At 39.5% G+C, this 22,462-nt stretch overlaps 1 protein-coding gene across 1 annotated transcript; it reads right to left on the reverse strand.

Annotated features, from left to right (window-relative positions):
• Nucleotides 1–424: 424 nt before the first annotated feature.
• On the reverse strand, nucleotides 425–18,183 carry LOC126783253 (protein SPIRRIG-like). Its single transcript, XM_050508687.1, has 19 exons — nucleotides 17,500–18,183; nucleotides 16,556–16,625; nucleotides 16,128–16,213; nucleotides 15,420–15,555; nucleotides 15,275–15,331; nucleotides 14,882–15,058; nucleotides 14,388–14,579; nucleotides 14,194–14,259; nucleotides 13,834–13,948; nucleotides 12,519–13,675; nucleotides 11,576–12,275; nucleotides 11,386–11,488; nucleotides 10,088–11,196; nucleotides 8,302–9,949; nucleotides 5,080–8,133; nucleotides 4,386–4,694; nucleotides 3,846–4,152; nucleotides 3,303–3,449; nucleotides 425–2,743 (listed from the first exon to the last, which is right to left on the reverse strand). Exons 1-19 carry the CDS (start codon nucleotides 17,724–17,726, stop codon nucleotides 1,574–1,576), a joined length of 10,830 nt encoding a protein of 3,609 aa, XP_050364644.1. The 5' UTR covers nucleotides 17,727–18,183; the 3' UTR covers nucleotides 425–1,573.
• Nucleotides 18,184–22,462: the final 4,279 nt, after the last annotated feature.

A 22,462-nucleotide genomic window follows, 5' to 3' on the forward strand; every position in this document is an offset into this window, starting at 1 on the left:
ACTATCTCCATTGTCTTCTTCTGGTAGTCCTTTGACACCTGTCTTCTGCTACACAAGGCCTTATATTCTTGTATGAGTGCCTCTTTTGAGGGCTATGAATGAAATGAATATCATGTTTATCTAATTTATTGCTTGTATTTTCTTTAATTTCCTTCATTACCTAGTTTCATGGATTATTATCCTATTAGCTTCTTACTCGATTTTTTACCGTATTCGTAAGTTAGTGTAGATTCTCAAATGATAAAAGATTGAGTAAGAATATCAAGTAAAATAATTAACATCACCCTTGAATATAAATAAGACAGTGGGGGGAATTATTTTAAACTTACACATTAAAAAGTAATTAAATATGAATCTTTTGGTCAGTCCATGACGGCATGAAAAGTTAAGTCGGGAGGATTGAGTCTGTCTACTGCATTTGGCGTAGTTCTAAAGGAGGATCCCACTATGTTTACGTTGTTGAATGAACAATAACGAGTGTGTCTAGTAACACTCTTCTACGTTGGCTTGTGATGAATACAACATTCGTCCTGGGAAAAAAAGAGCTTAGTTAGCGGACAAAAAATCTCTGCATGGTTGAAGACCGGATGGAATATATTGCAACGGCTTAAAAAATTTGGTCCAAAATGCAAGCAACATATGATGCAATGAGCACATATCGATTAGTCTCTTGAAAGTTGAAACGATGATTCCCCACGCTTCATGTAGAAAATTGAGCATAATACTCTCACGAGTCGAAGTTAAGACTGAAGACTTGTTTCTGGCATAATAATGCGGATGCCATTATAAACGAGGGTTTCACTCATCCCCACTTCAGTGTAAACAAATCAAAACTCCTAGCACACTTTCGACTCAATAAAAAAGATGGGACATTTCATAACCGACCAAGTTCTTTCATTTCCCAATCAACAAAAAAACACAATCTTCCTTCCTAATAAACCTCATAGGAAAGAGAAGACTGTACATTTTACAAAAAGAAGAGGCCACCAAGTGCTGCCCAATTGCACCGTTCAAAAGAATTATAGCCAAAATGGCGCGCGTTCAACCAATTTGATCGGCCCACATTCAAACCGGGGACGATCATTTCCATTTACCACCCAATGGTCCCACTCTGACAAGCTTCTTTTGCTATACAACTTCATTACACACTGTTAGTCCTAGACCATCTATATACATCAAAACGAATGACCTGTAGAGACTTGACCTGATGTTCATTGGGTGATACGCCGAACATCCTCCCCATTCATGCAAAAGCACAGCCCATCATTCTGCCTTCCTTGATCAGATGCTCGACCTGTTGGGGCAAACACCCTGGTGTATTCCTTTGTGTGGTTATCAACATTTAACGTAAGGTTATGAGAGTTTTGTGTTTTCCTGTCAATCCTGTATACTTTGTTCCTGCTTCTGTCCAGGCCAGCCCTGCAGTGGCACGCTCTCTCGTTCCATGTGTTATGAAGTCACTTCCGTTCTTTTCATTCACAAGGATGACTTATAAAACCCTCAAGGTCTCACTTAGAATCAAGAGCTGCCCCATGTGGTGAAGTTATGACACTTAAACGTGACCCTGTGATTATCACCCCTGAATAGCTTTCAAGCTCTCATCTTGCAGCGTCCATGATAGCAAATGCCCGCCAGAATCACCACTCAGTAACTGCTTTAGGTCAACTGTAAGGTGAAGGGCAGTAACTGGATGCTTATGATACTTCAGTACCTTGTGGAGCACGAACCTGTACTCTGGAGCCTTATTACTGAGATTTAAACCACCTGTTCCATGGCTAGTTGACTTCTGTTGGGGGCTCTCATGGTTGGAGTGGTGCACCATTTGCCACACCTTGACTGCCCCACTCTGATGACCCGTTACAAACCAGTTTGTATCCAGCCAATCAGAATAAGAACTACTTGTCACAGAAAGAATTGAATCAGAAGGCAGTTGGGATGTATTAACCATTGCAAGGCAGTCCCCATTAACGCTCCATACAGCAAGCAAGATTCCAGCTGCTGTCACAATATCCCCAGTCAAATCATTCACATAAATTGCGGATATCGGTGCTGGGAATTCTGGGAGCTGCCTAACAAAAACCAAGGAGCTGAGATCCCATATAACAACAGTGCAGTCATCTGATCCACTCACAATCAGCATGTAAGGCTGGCTAACATGAAGGCATGTGATTCTGGACGTGTGGGCACAAAGTGCCTTTTCCAGCTGTAAGTGTCTCATGATACGAGGACCATACTTGTTGAATCTCCAAACAGAAATTAAGCCATCATCAGCCCCAGTTACCAGAATCTGACCATCATGGCTCACACCAGTGCAATGAATCTGGTTTCCTCCATGAAGATTCTCATGTGTCGAGACCAGTCGATCCTGATCATAACTCATAATTCTTAAGCTACGATCAGGAAAACCCCATGCAACATACTTTGTATATGTTCTTGGTTTTAGCAAACAATTTGTTCCCGCCACTAGGATTTTCTCATTGACAGTTATAATCTGAGTTATGGAAGACGTAGTCTTGCGCACATCATGCGGAACAAGATGCTTCGAGTACTTGAGTGGGTGAGGAAGCCTTCTGTCAACCTGCCTTTTGACATGGGGTTTGAGAAATAACTGTTTGGGAGTCTGCCCAAAATGATTAATTTGTGCTAGAATTGAGGCTTTCATTGCAGGATCTGAAACTGAGTCTATGTCAACACTGCCCTCATATGTGTAGTGATAAAAGACATTCACAGCTTCCTCAGCCGCCTGCAAGTTAAGAATGAATTAGGGAAGGACAAAAAGGAAAATGTTTTTAAGCAAAAGCTGTGGCCAAAAGCTATGGAGTTGCTCTGAAAACCTGAATAAGCATATAGTGAAATTAACACACCACACACCCTACAAGGTGGCATTCCATATTTTCTATTCTTATTTTACTGAGTTGAACATTTAATGTGCGTTTAATACCAAAAGCACACATGGATTTCATCATACGAGTAGTTTAGGACTTAAGGCTCTCTTTTATGATACTAGAGGTAAATCATCTTCCTTATTATATCTTTCAGCTGGGCATTCTCTGGAGGAGGTAAGATACATGGTTCATAAAAAGACGAACCCAAGAGATGTCACATATACTTTAGAGAACATCCTAGTACTTGGGCAATATCTAGGGCTTTTAGTTTGATGTTTCTATTCAGTGGGCGTGGTTATTCTAATTCAATTACTTTAACTTTAATGGAGTATGTCAAAGATTGAGAATGATTGCAACATTTCGAATGCATATAGGTAATGACTGAGAAACTAGAACACAATGAGTATTGATACGAACCTTTCCTCTTTGTTTATATCCAAAGATGAGATCTATCCAATGATGCAAATTTTCTGATACATAATCAGATTCCAGTGCCTCCCTATGCTTTCTAATGAACTCTCTAACACTGCCTTTCGCCCAAGGAGGTAAACCAACATCACCCACCTGAAGTTGAAAACAAAGACGCAATTACTAAAGAACATGAATTAGAAAATGAAGACACAAACTATATTCTAAAGTATGTGAATTATCTTGATTTCAATCAGCAATTGCATGGGAGCAAACATTGGGACAGGGAGGACCAGACAGAAAGACCCCTTTCACAGCCTTAAACATGTACACCACCATCTAAAATCTCCCACCACTCACTATGTTGCGTTTTATAAAATATAGATATTCACACCCACAGTATGAAGAAACATTATCATCCAGAAGGATGTAAAATTATTCAGTACCATTATACTGGTAAATAGTTTGTCCCATGAGAATTTTTTTTGGTTTGGTAATAGACAGCAGAACAAGAAAAGAATTAAATGTCCAGTAAGCATTGAAAAATCTGACCTTCTCTCCTGACTGTTTCTCTCCCAAATCAAGATTGAAACGATTTTCCAGGAATTCTGGCATGTAGAAAAATTCTGGAATCAACTCCTTCACATCTGATGTGTTACCCTTTCCAGCAGCACTTGACCAAGTATCTCTAACACTATTGAAAAGACGATCAGCATGATCAAATTGACCTCCTTGTAGCTTTTGATTCTCTGAACTGAATGGTGGTAGGCGCAAAAGATAGAAGAGGACAATCCCAGCACTTGAATAATGTGAACCATAATGAAATTTTGGTATCTCTGGATCATCCCAGCTCTCATATCTAAGTACAAAATCAGAGAATAAGAAATAAGACGTGATACCAAGTAATAAGAACATCCACATGAAAATATAAAGTTAAAGTGATAACATGCTAGAGGGTAATCCAGAAGACTAATATAGGAGAGAGAGAGAGAGAGAGAGAGAGAGAGAGAGAGAGAGAGAGAGAACTTCAATCAGTTGAAGTACAGACATAAAGAACTAATAAAAGAACAAAGTGTAAACATGAAGGTTGACCTTTTCACGAATTCTTCTTCACCCTCTGATGTCTGGCAACCCATCGGTTTTTCAAATCTACGAAATGTTTTTGGATCCGATAAGTCCAGATTTTCACTCTCATAATCTGATAAAACCCATGGAAACACTGGATATTGGGTAAGATCACTGTATCCACGTCCAGCCAGGGTGTTGAGATGCATGAGATACTGAAAATTGCTTATTTCTCCATTTTGCCACCTTTTTGAAAAGGATTTTGCCACCGTCTTAAATAAACGGCTACCCTCGTTGCTTTCTTGTTTTGATAATCCTGAAATGGTTGTGTCCAACCTAATGCAAAGATACGAAACACCAAGTCAAAAAAATTGTGTTAAAATTTTCAGAATTGTTTTTTTGGGAAAACAAAAAAAATCAGAAGATAAGGAGAAACTATTGGACTGATTACTCTAAATGCTTGAGTAAAGCAATAACACAGGTAAACCTGCTATTCATATCTTTGTAATCTCATGCTAGCAATGGCATCAGTCAGACAAAGAGAAAGCATACACACAAACACATGTACCTCATAAACCAAGAACTAACAGAACTTGCACATATCTAAGAACCATCCAACATTTTATCAGCAAATGAAAATAATGTCCAAAAAGTTATATGACAGCAACAAAGTCCTAGGACGGTAGACTGAAAAAAGAGTGAAAAACAGAGAAAGACTTACATGCTGTTCCGGGGAAGATTCATGGCAACTAGATTTTTAAAAACTTCCTCCCTCTCCTTTTTGTGGAACACAAGGAGATCATTACATCCATCCATGCTAAAAATCTCGACAGCAACAGGACGCAGCTGGTAATCACGCTTCAACATTTCATGGACACTATCAAGCTTCCACATGTGCCAAGGGTGAGGCATGTTGCCACCTGTACACACTTTCTCCTTTCCCCATGCACCACCATTATAGGACCATGCTCTTCCCCCAACCAAGGACTTAACAGTTGTGCCCCAAGATGATGTTGACTTGGACTGGAAATCCATACTAGCATCCTTCTTTACACCCAGGGCCTGATCAATAATAGAGAGGTCATCTTCAAATTCCTTTTCACAGATGCACCCAGATTCATCAATGAAGAAATTCTCAATCACATATAGTGAGAGCTCGCCAATTAAAAATATGCCATCATGTTTGTCAAGGCCTACAACTCGTTCACAGTTATATCGAAACCGTATCCTTTCAAAAGGTTCCAGATAAGGTCTGATTAGGTATTCTCCATTGTCATGGAGTTCCTTGTCTGGTTTATCTTCTGTAACTTTTACATCACCAATTCTTGCAGAAGACGATTGCCACAGAGATCCTATGTCAGATCTTCCTTGTATGCTCTCATCTATGGGAAGAGAAGCTGAACTAGACTTACCACCAAACTCAAGTGCAGAGTGTAGACTTGCATCATTTATACTACTTCTATCTTCACTCCATTCATTTCTTGAAGCAGCAACCTCTTTGACATTGCCTGGTTCTTTGAAAAATGATTCATCATACAGCTCTCCATCAAGACCATTCTGTTTGGCACTACCAGGAATATCAGGAAAAAGTGGAAACGATGGTTCTGAATCATTATCAGAGGAGCCTGGATCGTTCTCATTTCTGGCTTTGTCAAGCTCTGCTTCCACAACCTCAAATTGTCCATCAAGAATGTTTTGGATGGTGTCAATTTTTAATTTGCAGCCATCAAGCTTTTTCCTCATCCTGTATGGACCTTCAATTGGACAGAGCTGCCAGTCCGGATCCTCAACAGAGGATTTTCGCATTGGGAATATCCCGCGCTCATGAACAAGTTGTTGAAGATGGGTTTGCCACTCACTCTCAGCATGCAGAACCCATCCATACTTGTCTTGACGGACAACTCTCAGCTCAGTAGACATTGCATCCCGTACCAATTCTAGAGCATATCTTCGTTCATTCACCTGCTCCCAGTGCTTTGAATCTAACTTTGATGCATCCTTTGATTTTCTCCCCATTTCTCTCTTACGACGACCTTCCATAGCTTTAATTCTCACACCAGGAAATTTTGCCGATCCAGTAATATACTGTACCCACATAATGGAAGCACACTGCTCTAGTACTTTCTCTACAACCTGTTCAGATTTCTGAAGCCACTCAAAGAACTCAGATAAACTTCCAGACAATAGCTTGTCAAACCCACCGTGTAGAACATCAAGCTGCTGGCCTTGGTTTGGTTTGGAGACAAGCAAATCTTCTAGGGCTGATCTACGATACACCAGGAGGTACTTGACGATATCAACTGCCATGTTCTGTACACTCTGCCGTTGGTCTCGAAGAAGAGATATCAAATTTACACAAAGACAACAGTTTATGTCAGTATCCATATTGCTGGGACAGAACATAATTCGCCTGTGAGCAACTAATAACTGCAGGACTGTGCAGATATCAATTCCTAAACTATCATCTGAAGAGTTTGAGGAGAGTCTCTTTCTGGGTTCAATTAACAAGCTCAAGCTTGAAAGCAGATTGTCTTCTCCTATTGATGTCAAGAATGTTGGCAGAAAGCAATACAACATCATACGATTTGTATTTTTAAGAATTGAGTATATATATGCGTCAAGTTGCCGACTCCCCCTTCCAATAGATAAGAGACCCTTTCCGCTAGCAGTAGCTTCTTCAATTCGGCCATCTTTATTTGCCAATTGTAACATAGACAATAAGAACTCGAGGGTCCTCAGTACAGCAGCTGGTTGAGGAAAAGCACCCATATATGCACGATCTACTACCATCCAGCATAATGCATCCAAATTGGAGGACCAACGACCTTTATCCAGCTTTTTCTCATCTTCTTCATCATCACGCAAGAGACGTCTTTCCAGAAAGTTCATCATTCTGCTCAGGCACAAACCCTGGAATACTAACACAGAATCTACATCCACGTATAGGGGAACACTTTCCAAGATGCTCTCTATAATCTGTGATGATTTTATTTGCTCAGTCACAAATTCCGCAAGAACTTCTGCAATAAAATCTAAAACAGCAGTTGCTCCTGCGGAACAAGGACCACCTCCATATCCACAATCATCCATTTCAAGAAGCAGCTTTGGACTAACGGCAAAAAAGGTATTTGCAGTAGAAGTCCCCAGAGATGTCGTCTTCACCTCTGTAGATTGATCAAATTCAATACTAGTCACAGAATGATCCACGGAAGGACTGGGAGCTAGCAGAGATCTGGATTCATTATAACCTGTACTTCCCAGCCATGATGTCAATGCTAGAACGGGTGAATGACTACTTGGAACTCTAGAGATGGACTTTTCCGATAAATTTGGAGAATCAAGCATGCTAAAAGAAGCAGAGCTCTGTGAATCTAGTGGTTTTATGGGCTCAGGCACAACTTTCTTCTTACGGAAGCTAGAATCATCCATGCTGGAAGTAGCAGACACCTGGTCAGCAATGTCACCATCTACGCTCTGCATACCTTGTCCATCATCTTGCAAAGATTTGTTCAATTCCTCGTGAGATGTACAAACTTTGATCTCTGCTTTCTCATCAGTCGCAGAATTTGGGGGCGCAGTTGTCTCTTCAGAAGTTGTACTTACTTGAGCAGGAGGGAAGCTTCCAGCACTAATGGAGGTTTTGGCAGACTGATCATGTTCATGAGGTAAGCTAGAGAATGTGTTCTGGGAACTACAGGTATCATCAAAATTGTTTGAGTTCTTCTCTTCTGTCTTAGAAGAAAGTTCTGTTGCCATCTTCACAGCAAGAGCCGCTCTGCAAACACCAGATAATCGTTTATCAGTTGACTGATACGAAAAGATAACAAAAGGTTTACAAAACTAACATATTTAATTGAATAGTGCAATAAGAAACAAATGAAATTGGGATGATAAAAATATCGTTTACAAGTTTAGCAGGTAAATTTTATATCCAATGACAAACCTGACACAAGAAAAATATAGGTCACCACAGCTTTCAAGAAATTCTGCTCGTTTGCAAATAGCAGTAAAAGAGGGGCACATTTTTGCCAAATCGACCATAAATCTCAAGACTGAAGTAGCAACTGCAGGTGCCGATGCCCCCCCACCCATTAATCGTGCCGCATATGTCTTATGCATCAATGCTTCACCTTGAAGCTCTCCAGTCATGTCTGCATTTCCATTCACAAGTTCCGCCACAATGCCAGCAACCTGGGAAAGATTGCCAGTTTGGTGGGCAAGCATAGACTGAAGGCTCAACCTGTCAAAAGTAGATTTTGCCATCGTAATCACAGACTCCAACAACTCTATAAATTTCAATTCCACAGAGCTTCCAGTATTGGGCATAAGGGCATGAAAGTCTAACATCCGAACTTCTGGCAATCTAGGATAGACAGGTTTGCCAAAAATCAGACAAAACAAAATATAATATATGTCTGGGGAATCATAAAAACTAGGAAGCACCCGGGACAAGCCTTGAAAACCTCCACTAGAGCGAAATTTCAAAGCAAATGTGGGAGAGGAAGTAAGACAAACACCAAGAAGAGTCATGATCCATCTCATGCTTGTAGGGTGGACAGCCTCATCAAGAAAATATGTTATCAATTTGGATGAAACAATCTTGTGCCACTGCTCAAGCAACTCTTCTGATTTAATGGTTACCTGCAGATCAATTAGCATCTCCAGCAGCATATTTCGAACAATTACATGTTTTCCCATGGCCTCACGCATTATTGGATTATGGGGAGTCAGTTCTGGTGGATCAAATGTCATGATCACAAACCTAACCACATGTTCCAGTTCAGAAGACAGAAAGCCATCTTCTAAAATAACCCCCAGCAATACAACCAACTTCTCCAAAACAGGAACTTCAACATCTCCACGTTGCAGAGTCACGAGTAAATGTTGAACAAGGTCAATACGGCGCAAGATAGTGAGGTTATGGTTCCTGTACCAGTGCATTGATACTAGATGCTCCAAAAATCCAAGGAGTGCAATTTGAATCGAAACTGAAGCAGCTACCCACAATGTCCAATCCAACAGGACATGCTCAACCATATCTGCATTGGATAATACAATGCAATTTGAGGTCTCAGATGGAATATCAATATTTTCTAGCTCCGAAATATGACTAAATGAATCTTTCTGCGCAGAAAAGTCATCCATGTCTCCTTGAGATCCAACCGATGAAAACTCCTCACGAAACCTTGACAGATTAAGTTCCTCAAAACTGGTTTCCTGCACAGTTGAGGCTGGTGACAAATTAGTCCGAGTATACTTCAACTTCCTTGGTTCAGAAAATGAAGCTTCACAGGCAGCAATCTGGAAAAATATCTCAAGAGATTGCATATCAAAAAGTGACATTCGTGGACGCAAAAAGAGAGAGAGCAGATGATATCCCCGGCATTTCTGCATATCTCTCACATTCTGAGGATTCTGATGAAGAGCACATGCCAACAAAGTGAGGGCCATGTGAAGCATGTCCCTAGTCTCAGCTGCCTCAACTAAGGCAAGGACAACAGTAATTCCACCCACTGGGCAGATGGTATCACCAACTACACATTGCCTACATAGATAGATATTCCCATGAAGCCGTCCAAAACGTGGAATACCTACAGAAAACTTGAAATAAGAACAATGCATAATAATAGAAAACAATAAAGAAATTAAGGTAATCCAACTGCTCCAGCTTTTAATTCTAAAGTAGCCACCATAAATGTCATATATGGAAGGCTTTGACTTGAAAATACCTCCAATAGGAGAGGCTGCTGCAGACATTGGATCAACTAGATTGAGCATGTGTAAAGCCCCAGATGCTCTATTGGCTTCTGTACAGGTGCCATCGAATGCAAATATAAGCTTCCTTCCAGCAAGCTGTAAGGAGAGATTTGCTAGTCTCTCCATGTCCCAAACAATTCCACTGCCATCTGCTTTTGTTTCTCCTTGCTTGTTTGCAGTATCATACTTCTGTGAATTAGAGACCAGGGTCAGATCAGCATCTAATGAGTCTAAGATAGCCATGCTGCCACCACCACATGCCTGGTTAGGGACAAAACGAAGGAGATCTGTGTCTTGGAAGAGCCCCCTATATCCTCTACCAAGAATGTACATGAAACATATACAACCTGAGGTGAGCACCTCTTCAAATAGATAGCACGAGCGGACCTTCCAGGTCAACTCACTAACTTTTGCACAGGTAACAGGGGTCCCTACTGTTACCTGCAAAGGCATTCCAAATGGTGATGGAGAATATCCCAGTTTCCCAGTGTGTCTCAATTTTCCATCGAGATACACATAAGCAACACTAGCTTGGAATAGTCCAGCTAGAGCATTTGGTTTGTTATGTACAACTGCAAGGTGATGCCACCTGCCTTCCTCAAAATCCAAGCCTGAAAATGATAGGTAACTAGAATTGCTGGTTGCAAGGGTCAGAACACCATCCTCCTGAAGATAGAGCTCTGCATAGAATGTAGTTTCATTATTCGCTGCACCCACAGAAAACATTCGCAGAATATGACGCTCGTGATTTTGCCCACTAGGCCGCCTTTTTGAAGTACCAGCTTTGGAAGATTCTGTTTCCTTAACTTGTGACTTGAAAAGATTTTGAAACTGAAACCAACAAACAAATGAATAACCAGCAGCTGGAGGCCAAGATCTTTCCCCCAGGGAGACCTGAATAGAAGCATGCCCACTTTTGCTCATGTCCATCTCTATAAATGGTGCAAGAGAAACACTGTCCGAGGCCGTATCCTCCATAAGGATTAACCTTTCCATCATTCCAACAAGTACGCTACCAGATTTCATTTGCCTCAGCTGCAACACATATCTAATGAGCATTCGGAGTTCTGATGTGGATAGCCTGTCGCCAACAAAATAATGAACCTTGTTAGTAAAGTCACATGAACATTCTTAAATTCTGTAGACAGCTACAATTCCCAAAATTCAAAAATAAATACACAGGCAAAAGAGAACGACAATTAAATGGAGATTGAACCGCAATTTTGACTGGGTAGAGAAAAAGAATTCTGACAATTGTACAAAGTTTTACCTGTATGCCCCAAGAACTTCTACTATCTCCAAAGCGTATTTAAGTAATGGAGATGATCCCGAAAGGAAGGGGCGGATGGTTTCCAGCAGAAGTTCTACGCAACCTATATATATAATAGAAAGTAGAAAGTGAGAACTAAGAACTGTAGTCATTAATTTAGAAACTAAACATTGAGTTATTTGCTTCGCACCAACAGAGGTGAGGTTTTCCTGATTGAAGGGGCCAGCACGAGCCAGACTTTCAATAAGTTTCAGCACTTCAAGCTGCAGCTTTGGGGTAAAGAGCAGTAATGAACGAATGAGAACTCTAATAGCACCTGCATTGTACACCCGTTCCTTATCGGGATGAAATGAGCCTGATGTAGTTGTTAGTGAAAAACTTGTAGCCCCGCTATCAGGCATATCAGATGATGTAAGACTTTCCGATGTCAAGAACGGTGGAAGTACAATTTCAAGAGCTAGTTCGAATAGTAATTGTATGACTTGTTTTTCACACTCCACACAAAGTAAGCCAGACTCAGACAAAAGCTCATAGAAAGTTTGGGATGTTATAATTGTGTGCAATTTTGTCCTGTTTACTGCATTATCACACACTCCAGCAGTCACAACACGCAAAAGGTGTGTAAACACCTTAATGTAGACTTCCAAAGAAGATTGATCCGCATTCCCTCCATCACCTTGGAAACTATGCAGTGTAGTTAGCAGAAGAGAAAAACCAGTAGCTTCACCAAAAATTCTCTGTGCTGAGTTATTAACTCCCAAAATTCGCCACAAAGCTCCCATTGTGTCACATTTTGCATCATTTTCAAGCCTGTATTGAGATCCCGAAACACTCGTAACCATTCCACTTTTCAGGATTTCAACAATTGCACCTAACTCTTCAGGATGTGCCTAGTAAAATTAAAATCAAAAGTTATTTGGGAACAAACGTAATTAGGCAAAGTTTGATTCATGCACTATGCCTTCTGCACAACAACTGTTAAAACATTCAGAAGTGCAAAGATTTGTTACTTTCAAGTTTCAACATTCATGATTTGGATTGCTAGTTGACATACATTCAGGAAGAAGAAAACAAAAATTACACAAATGGACCAGAGAAAAAAAAAATAATAATAATAATAATAATAAACAAACCTGGCTACCATCGTCAATGACCAAACATGACAAGACCCTAAGGACCCCCGGACGATGTATATCAGACACAAGAAATGGGAGAACAGCAGTTACGCCTTCAGCCAAACGAAAAGATGACTGATTTGTTTCTGTTTTCTTTAGTAAGGAGACCATGCAATCCCATGCAACAGAAATTGTACCCTCAATTTCGAATATAGGGAGCTTCCCTGAACCGGATTCCATTAACCTGGGTGATGAAATAATGACATCTTTATTATCCATGTGTGTTTTGAAGCTGTTTGATCCTGACTTTTTCTCCAGCAGATCAGTATTAGTATGGTCTACACCCAAAAGGAACTTGTGCTGCTTGAGGTCATCTAACAAAACCTCCAAAACACCAACTTCTCGGAGGACTTTCTTGTACTGCTGGTCAAATGATAGAAGTTTAACAAAGAAAGAAAGTATAGTGTGCTTCAAGTCTGATGCTATTGGTTGCTGCAGCAAGCAGCACAGTGACAGTAATTCTTGTTCAGGAATGCAATTCACAACAGTGACAGCATACTCTAGAATTTTTAAAATTATCTCACGGAAGGGAGGAGGAAAACCAGCCATATTTAGGATTAAAAGTGGAACAGTCCGTAACTGTTGGCACAACTTGTAGTTTTCAAGATGGCTTGAGAATATTTTAAACATCCGATTAAGAACTTCTGCTTGCAACTCCCTATTGTCCGCTTTGAGAAAAATATCCTGCAACATCTGAACAGCTTCAAGATCTTTAACTTTATTAATGTCCTTTTCCCACACTTCATCAGCCAAGCGGTCGGAAGATGCTGTATGACTCCTGTTATGATGAGAAGATTTGGCACCTTTGATTCCAGAAGTTCCAGCAGATTCGATTGGGCCAGTTTGAGCTAGATTAACAAGAACATCAAGCAACCTAGAGACTGTAGGAGAAAGTTGTTGGGTTACGGACTCCTTTTTTCCCATGAGATCTTGCATGTCTGAAACATTAGATGCATCTGAACCATCTGAACCAGAACTTTGGTCTGAAGATCTAAGATAAAGAGAATGAAACCCCTGATTTTTTGACATGGATGAAATCGCTAATGCAAACTGAACAAGGAACTGATACCCATGGGCATTATGAATATCTTCCCTGAGTCTAACACCACCAGCTTCTACATACCAAAATACACCAAATTAGAGCCAAGATTTGATTAAATTGCAGAAAATCATAATAACACTGTTCTAGATGATGCCAAAAATCAACAGGTATTCATCCATCTCATCAGGTTAATCTGTATCAATCAGAAAAGGAAGATTTAAAAGGAATTACCAGGCCTATACGACAGTTCTACACATTCAAGCAACAAATCCACAATTCCCATAGTGTATGCAGAATCACCACAGTCCGGATTAAAATCCTTAACTGCCATCAAAAGAACTTTTATCTGCATATGTGGGAGCAGAACATCAGAATCTAAAAAAAAAAAAATACACACACACAGCAGGACAATAAAAGCCATGACTGTAAGGTATGAACAGTAATAAAACAAACGTCAGCATAGCAATTCTAGAGAACATCCACCTTAACCATACATTCATCTAAACCTGATCTAGAGGGTGCGCAGAATGCATACATGACTGTGGAGCAAAGACCGTACAAAAACTGAGTGCATATTTAATCTAACCATACCAGATGATGTTTCCGAATATACCGGGCAGTGCTCCCATTGTCATTGACCAAAAGAAGACCAAGGATCTGGAAAATTGACCAGATGTTAACACAAGAAAGAAAAAATTAGCATGCTAAAGAGATAATCAAATACGACTAATATTGCTACCAGTTATGTACTGCAATAATGGAATGGAATATCAGCTATCGTTTACCTGCATAGCATGTCTATGAAGTTGTATGATGTGCAGCAGTACTAGTCCCTCCTTATATCGAGAAAAGACAGTCAACGACCCATTTGCAACCATCTGAAAGAGCAACTGAAGCGATTCATCCTCAATCAAACTCTGTGCTGCCAAAGGATGGTTTGCCAATGCTTTCATAACATGCACAACACTTCCCTCTACCTGCACAAATTAATAGGTTAGAAATGTGGTAGCAAGATCCAATCAAAATGCATCACAGATCGTTTGGTTGGTTTATTTATGCTAATATCAAGGCACTATCATGCTTGTTATGGTCATAATATGTAAATTTTTACTCCTACTTTCATGTTTTTAAAAGTAACTGTTTCTAGCAAACAAAGATAACAGCAACCAGCCTATATAACTTCTTTTTTCCGAAGATGAGTGGCAGGTGTGTCCCTGAGCATATAGATTCATGATTCATAAGCATGCATGCTGTTGAAATACCATTCAGCAAAAGCTACCTCAAGCCTATGGCCTTGACCAGCTTCACCATTGTAATCTTTCTCAGATGGATTTGGTTCTTCAAGACCAGCAGCCCTTTGCTGATGATTGGCTTCATCAGGATTTAGAAGGGCATTGAGAATGTGAATGAGACAGCATAATATCCCCGAATCAAGGAGAGATTGCTTATCAATAGGCTGCAACGGCAGTAATAAAGAGAAGAAAAGAAGATGAGTAAATTTCATAACTTCAACAGAATTGATGTATATAAGTTTCCGAGACGGTCTCGACTCTGTGATAGGATACACCGTTACACCAAAATATGAAAATATTAACATCAAAAATAGTGATCAACTTTGAATTTGACCTTCACAGCCAAAGAGAAATCAATAAATATAAAAATATAAAATTACCCCTGAAACAAGGACTTCTATGGCTGTCAACATGTTTGAACCAGGACTGATACCATCCTGCAAACGATAAGCAAGGATATAACTTTAAATAGCCAATGAAGGACAACATAACAAAAAGAATTAAGCTGACATTTTAAAAGCCTACCTTTGTCATTTCTGAAAAAAACTTCATTACTTTTACTACATCCAGACATCTTGTTTTGCTGCTGATTTTTAACTTTTCAATATCTGTTACAAATGCTCTTCCCACCACAAACGAGAATATATGTGTTTCAACTAATCTGTGATTCATAAAAATTTGCAGTGTTAGTCTAAAAGCTCTTGATTCACTTTCTGATTTCCGAAAGACTAGGCAGATGCAATAAAACTAAATTATAGTTGTACAGTGAAAAAGTTGCCTTAATGACCAAAATAACCAAAAGTCCCTTTTTGGAATTAATCAACAGTCAAAAAACTTTTCGACTCTAAATTAACACAAAACTGTATATATGCAAAATCAAACTCTAAATTAAATAAAGGAAACAAAGTTGATGGATGATAAATTGTTAGGTGTGCAGGATTAACTAGTTGTCCGTTCCCAACCTCTGCAACACAAAGTTGCAATTGCTGAAACTAATTCATTATATTTTCAGAGGTACCAGAACTCAATTGTGTGACTGGCCAGTAAAAAAGAATTCATTCATTAAAAAGCATCTTTGTACATAGTTTCCATCTCTCTTACACAGGAAAATTCACCCGTAGCCAAGGTAATTTTACTGCAGCACATATTATATTACAACATTTTTTAGGTTTTCTCTGATATAAAAAAGGTCCTAATATTCAGCAGATAAGATAGGGAGGAGAGTATTCATACATAGTAACTAACTGAGCTACATTTGCATGCTGCTTCACTAGTCTACAGAAAACATCTACTGTTAAATTTAAGGCCGCTTCTTTCTCCTGCATGTAACAAAAAAAACGCATTAGATATTGAATCTTGTAGATGACAAAAGATTTTGTATATAAAAATAGCTTCATGCAAATATATAAGAGATAGCAGTAACCCAAGAATGGAAACTTCTATCCCAATTTAGGATTTTCTTGGTAATTTAAGTACATTAGGATGTTTATCACAACTTTATGTACTATCTTGGCAGATATATCTACTCTCTAGGAACAGGATTGACTAAGATGGTTGAATTTGGACTTGGTACGATCTTATTTATCATACTTTCTCCCTACTGCTTGTGCAGCATGTTTAGAAGAAGCAGAATACAAAAAAAAAAAAAATTGAGCACAAACCTTTTCGGAGCTGGATGACCGGAATTCTTCCCAAAATCTCTTGAAGTCCAATTCCAATTCATGTTTGTCTCTGATTTCACAGGCATTGATGTTAATAATCCTCCAGAAGAGAACACTACTTAAATATAATCTACAAACACCTGATAACATAACATTTACTCCCTATTTGAGATTTCGACATGTAAGTTTACAAGTCACGATTGTAAACCCCACTCTTTGAAAAATTATTTCTGGGAGAAGAAGCTGGGGAAGAGTTGCATTAACTTCACCCTTTTTCGATTCTTGTATTCTTTATGCTCCAGCATGTTTTGAGTGGCAAGCACAAATTTACTCCTCTAATGTTTTAATAGAAAACTGAATACAGTAAATAAGTGTGTATAAGTATATACCTACATTACTACCCTCATCTTCAACAAATTAATGCACTAGCCAGCTGCTTCGTTCTACAAGGCTATATTCACAAACATAATCTATTACCCTTTCCTTTAAACTCCGGTAGAATCAGAAGCTTCTCTGGCGATCAACAACATTAACCGATTATCTGATTACTAATCTAAAACATCATGAAAACCTATAGAGGCAGGGGAATCCATTGCAAAGCGTAGTGTATAAGATGTCAACAACTTCAATTCGGAAACAGCTAAGTCAATGTAACCAGAATCCTACACTCCAAAAACTAATCACCAACTGACTCAGGCAACTAAGCCATCAGAATTGAACAAAGTCACGCAATCCAGCACAAACTCCGATTTCGCAAGTGCCGAAAGCCTCATTCAAGTCGAAAATAAACTAAAATCACACCACCTAAACCCCAAAACACTAATTCTAAGCAAAAACAACACACAAAATAGCCAATGCCGCACTCAAAACAAACCACTCGCCCTAATTGAAAGTCAAAGACGAACAAGAACAAATACATAAAGAGAGTAAAGAGCAGCACAGACCTTGAAGGAGAGTACGAGCCGTGCAGAGCTGAGAGAGCATTGCTGGAAGAAGAGAGAGAATCCGAAGAAGAAGAGGAAGCTGCTGCTGCTCCAAAAGCAGAAGCAGAAGCAGAAGCAGAAGCGGAAGCAGAGGGAGGGGAATTAGTAAGCCCAACCTTCTCTCTCAAGTCCTTAAGCAATGATCCCCATTTCATCGTTCTCCCACCGCCTTTGGATCCCTGAAACATACGCCGCCGCGTTCCTCCTCCTCTCTCATCCGCCGCACCAGATCCAAAGCCCTAGGAGGATCTGATCCGGCCACTAATCCAGAAATGAAAAACCAATCCAAACAGAAAATCCACAATTGAACGGCAGCGGGATCCGGCAAAACGACGCCGCTTCGTCCTCCGAGTTCGATCTTCGTCTCCTTCCGCGTCGATGGAGTTTTTCCTAATTTTCAGTCTCCGGATTAATTTTTGTTTCTTTTTTTCCGCCTAAAAAGAAGGAATAAGCTCGAAACGAAAAACGCGGAGGTTTAAGGACTTTAGGGCTGAGAGATAGAAAGAAAAGGCAATATATAATCTGTATTATAATCGTGATTATTACGAAGATGATGATGATGATGATGAAGAATAATAACTCTCTCTCGCTTTTCTCTGTGAGTCTCTCTGTGTTTCTGTTTCAGACGGCCGCTCTCTCCGCGCCTTTGTTCACGGTCTTTCTTCTCTCCTTCTGTGGAAGATTCAAAAATTATAAAGATAGATATCATTTTCATTTCTTTTTTATATTTATCGCCCCTTTCCACGACCACGTCAGTGTGGGATCCACGACTGGCAGCCTGCCACGTGGAGTCTCGAGATTGACGGGCAGACGACGTGAGAGCCTCTCCACTCTACAGGATTCAAATATTGGGAGCTTGGCTATTATGTAGTTGCTAATTTTATATTTAGATTGGGGAGGAAATGAAAATTTGGTCTATTTTGATGTTTGTTGTTGGGAGTATTTAATACTTTGACGTAAACTTTGCCCGTTTTGCCTTAATGGTAAAGGGATAGCACGTAATGTGTACCAAAAGAAGATTCACATTCCCTTGATATTTTGTTGCTTTGTTTTGTTTAGTTTGTTTTCAGTCATTGCTTAGATTCAAATTCTCCCTCCATCAAGGTTACTTAGTGAAACCCTAAACTTGTGTTTCGACTTTCGAGAGCACCTACCGCTACTAGTGAAGACTTTCAGAAGCAATAATCCAATTGTCAACAATGGTCATCGTATAAGAATTTGACAATTCTGATTATCGAGTGTCTACAATTAATACATAATTTGATTGTTACGCTTTATCTTGTTTGTTTTGCTTATCATTTGTCAGATTACCCCATATATGGATGAGGTGGACTTTGTTGTGTGAACGTTGAGATGCTTGATGAGGTACTTGTCACCATATGGTTGAGGTACTTAGTGGTTACGGTTTGGGGTGCAGTGAGTACTTTAGTGTCTCTGGCTCCCTTTTCATAGTGATGTTGGTTACTTCACCTGATTAATACATATACCCCCACTTGTTATTGGGTTTAGGTGAAACAGAAAATTTATAGATGATACCGAAAATTTGTAATATACTTTTAAAAAAACAATATTTTCTACAGCTGAAATTTAGTAGTAAAAGATGAAAACATCTGCATATAGCAAATTTATATAGAACAACTTTGTTCCACATATGAATAAATTATAACACCTCGTGATTTGGTAGCAAATTAGCTAAGATCCGCATGACCAAAAAAAAAAGAAGCTAAGATCCGACATGCTTCGTGTTAACATATGCAGGGGCAGTTGAACGTGACCCTTTGATGATCTACTGTGCATGCCTGCAGGGAATTTATTGTAATCGTTAAGAGCATCTTAGCCCACTCGAAATGGATGCCCTCGCTGTGAAGTAATAATATGACCAGGGGAGGGAAAACGAAGAGTGAAGACAACTAAATTATCTTGTAAGAGTGGTAATCTTTTAGGTGAAATATATTCATGAGTCATGACATACGAACTAATCTTAGGTAAATGCATTTAAGGGGAAGAGACGATCCTTTCACTGAATCGATCGTGGCTAAATTTAGTAATATGGTTCAGACCCCACTTTGAAAAGGATATGAGTAAATCTAAATTTTGGTAAATCTAGACACACCCGACGTAAGTATGTCTTACATTTCTATTTATTTTACACCATCATATAACTCGTTCAACTTTGTTGTTTTCTTTGTAATTAATATTATTTGTGAAAATACCGCAAACATTTATCTCTCTTCCTCTCTCTGTTAGCGAACCGTAAAATGTTTTGGAAAGTAGACACCCGTGGTTTTTCAATAACATAAAGTTCACAACCTAATTTGATCAGAACAGATTACAGTGCTCTGTCGAAACTGATCCGTCGAAGTTGACTGACTTGCAAATTCCCGCACAAAATTGTCATACTTTGCTAAAACGGTCATAACTCACTCAATACGATAGTTATGAACAAATGGTTAGTGTCCTTGTAAATTAAACACATATACCTTTTCAACGGTACTAAATTCACCATATTTCATCGAGTGAGCTGTTCTGCGAGTCTTATTGAAGTTGACCTAAGAGACTGGACAAATTCTGATTTGTCACATTTTCAATGTGTCTTTCACAAAGGAATGGGGGAATTGACCAATGAAGGACTGATTTTGGTCCGAGACGGAACCGTACACATCCTCTACGCTACCAGTGTCGACTGCTACACCAAGACGTACATTGATGTTGCTGGAATTCCCGACGACGTTGGTGTGGATACGATTTGTGTTGGTTCACTAAGCATAGAACTAAACCCATGTCAAATAAGCAATGCAATTCCAATGACGATACAAATGCGCATAGTTAATCACATCATAATGAAAAGCAATAGTGTCACAACTCCTAACAATACTTACATATATGAATCCATAGCTCATTGAGTCTCTTCATCATCTTTACTTAGACGAAATCCAGAATCAATAACTAGCTTTCATATGAACGCATGTGTGTATAAGTTATTGCAACCGATTGTACTACGTTCTCACGAACGTCGCAATCTGATTACATAAGCTCTCTATAATTTGGAGGCATTTAATCAAGCAATTAAGGTCCCTCGGGCACTTTCATATATGTGTCAAAATCCCTTTACATATATTTTATGACCACTATCATATGCTGCAAATCAATTTTCATGGACACTACTACTGATCAAGTAGCGGAAAAAAATTATGTCCATTACGAGAGAATATAACTCATCGTAGTCAATACTAGGATAATGAGACAATCTTTGCGCCATAAGTCTTGCAAATATTTCATGACTTCATCATTCTCATTACACTTACGAACAATGACTAATACAACGGAATAAAAGCATAAGCGAATACATCATCAATTATGGGAGATCAATCTATTAAACACACGCGAGCGCTATATACAATCAATTTGAGAGATTTTTATTCTTCTCTAACATCAATAAAATGAGTTTGTAGCGTCACACAAAAACTTAATTGATACACAATTTTAGAGAATATCTCTTGATGATAGGCGAAATTCTTGTGCGTACGCACCTCGTTTTTTTCTAGTTTTGATTCCAGAGAATAATGGTATCCCGTTCATCTAGGTGAGAGCCAAGATTGAAGCTATGACCATTACTAGTCCATCTATGTGTTTACCGCCCTTATTTTGTGGTGCAATACCACGGGCGCCGACAACACCACAACGTACGATGGTGTCATCATCGGCTTCCTTCCCACTGTCAGGGATGGTGCCAACGGTGCTAGGACCAGGTCATATGAAATTTTCCTATATTCTAAGAGTTCCAACCTTACCGGCACATTACAGTATTTAAGTGTGATCTCGTCACTTCACAATATCGGTAAAGTCATTGAGCATCGAATTTTTGACTTTCTGGAGGTCGATAATGTGTTGCACTTTTACTCACTTTGAGTAGTACGGGATCTGAATGAGACATAGTGCCACACCACGTCAATTACAGGCGTTAAAACCATATGTATGTCTCATCAAAGTGACCGTCTACGGATATCGCAGAATAGAGATCCACGGTTGTAGATTGGAAATAGCGGACAAACGTTGGTAATTTATAAAGCATAACCAACCAAAATACTTAAACATTTCAAGTAGACCCATTGAGATTACTACAATCGAGGCACATAAACAACTTAACCAGATAGGCGTTAGTGAAAAGAACGTTGGGATCGTATCCAATAACCATCTGGTACGCACTAAACGCTTGGTGAGTTGTGGGACTGAAACGAATAAGTATCGCTGCATGAAACATAATTACATATCCCCACACAAAGATAAGTAGGTTAGTGCTCATAACCAAGTCTGAGCTTTGCTTGATCGTGCAGTGAACGAACATGAGGAATAATATGTTCAACGACGATCCCAGTAGATATGCAAAATGAAATCATCAAAAGTCGTGGAGGTGAACTCTCCAACGGTATCCAATCAAATAGATTTGAGAGGATGTGAAGGGTGGTGAGCCCTTAGGATGATGATCATAGCTAAAAATAACTTAGCAAATGCAGTGTTCTTTGTGGAAAACAAAGCGACGTGTGACCAACGTGTAGATACTCTTAACATATACCATAAAATACCAAAAAATGTCTGCATTCAGTTGGATAGGGTATACTAATATCACCTTAAATATTGTGTAAGAATGAAATGTTCTCGGTTGGAGCCTTAGCAAATGAAGGACTCTCTTGAAAGTTAGCAAGAGAACAAGCTTTGTAAAATGAGCGATGGGCATCAAAGATTGTCATAGAGGCATTAGAAAACACTGGAGGCATCACAAGCTCTTGTGAATGAGAGGATGCCGCGACTGACGGGCTGAATGTCGTGGAGCTGCCGAGAGGGGCAGGCTAGGCCGCACCGTGCATGGCACGGATAGGCACGACCTCACCGTGTGGAGCACAGGTGAGGTGGTCCTCCAATCGCT

Source organism: Argentina anserina, chromosome 2 (assembly GCF_933775445.1).
Source record: "Argentina anserina chromosome 2, drPotAnse1.1, whole genome shotgun sequence".
NCBI lineage: Eukaryota > Viridiplantae > Streptophyta > Magnoliopsida > Rosales > Rosaceae > Argentina > Argentina anserina.

Coding starts and splice junctions, on each gene's coding strand:
- LOC126783253 (XM_050508687.1), bottom strand. CDS start 17,726: ATGTTTCAGGGATCCAAAGGCGGTGGGAGAACGATGAAATGGGGATCA. Junction 13,676..13,833: donor AGAACTGTCGTATAGGCCTG/GTAATTCCTTTT, acceptor TTTGGTATGTAG/AAGCTGGTGGTGTTAGACTC. Junction 9,950..10,087: donor AGCAGCCTCTCCTATTGGAG/GTATTTTCAAGT, acceptor AGTTTTCTGTAG/GTATTCCACGTTTTGGACGG.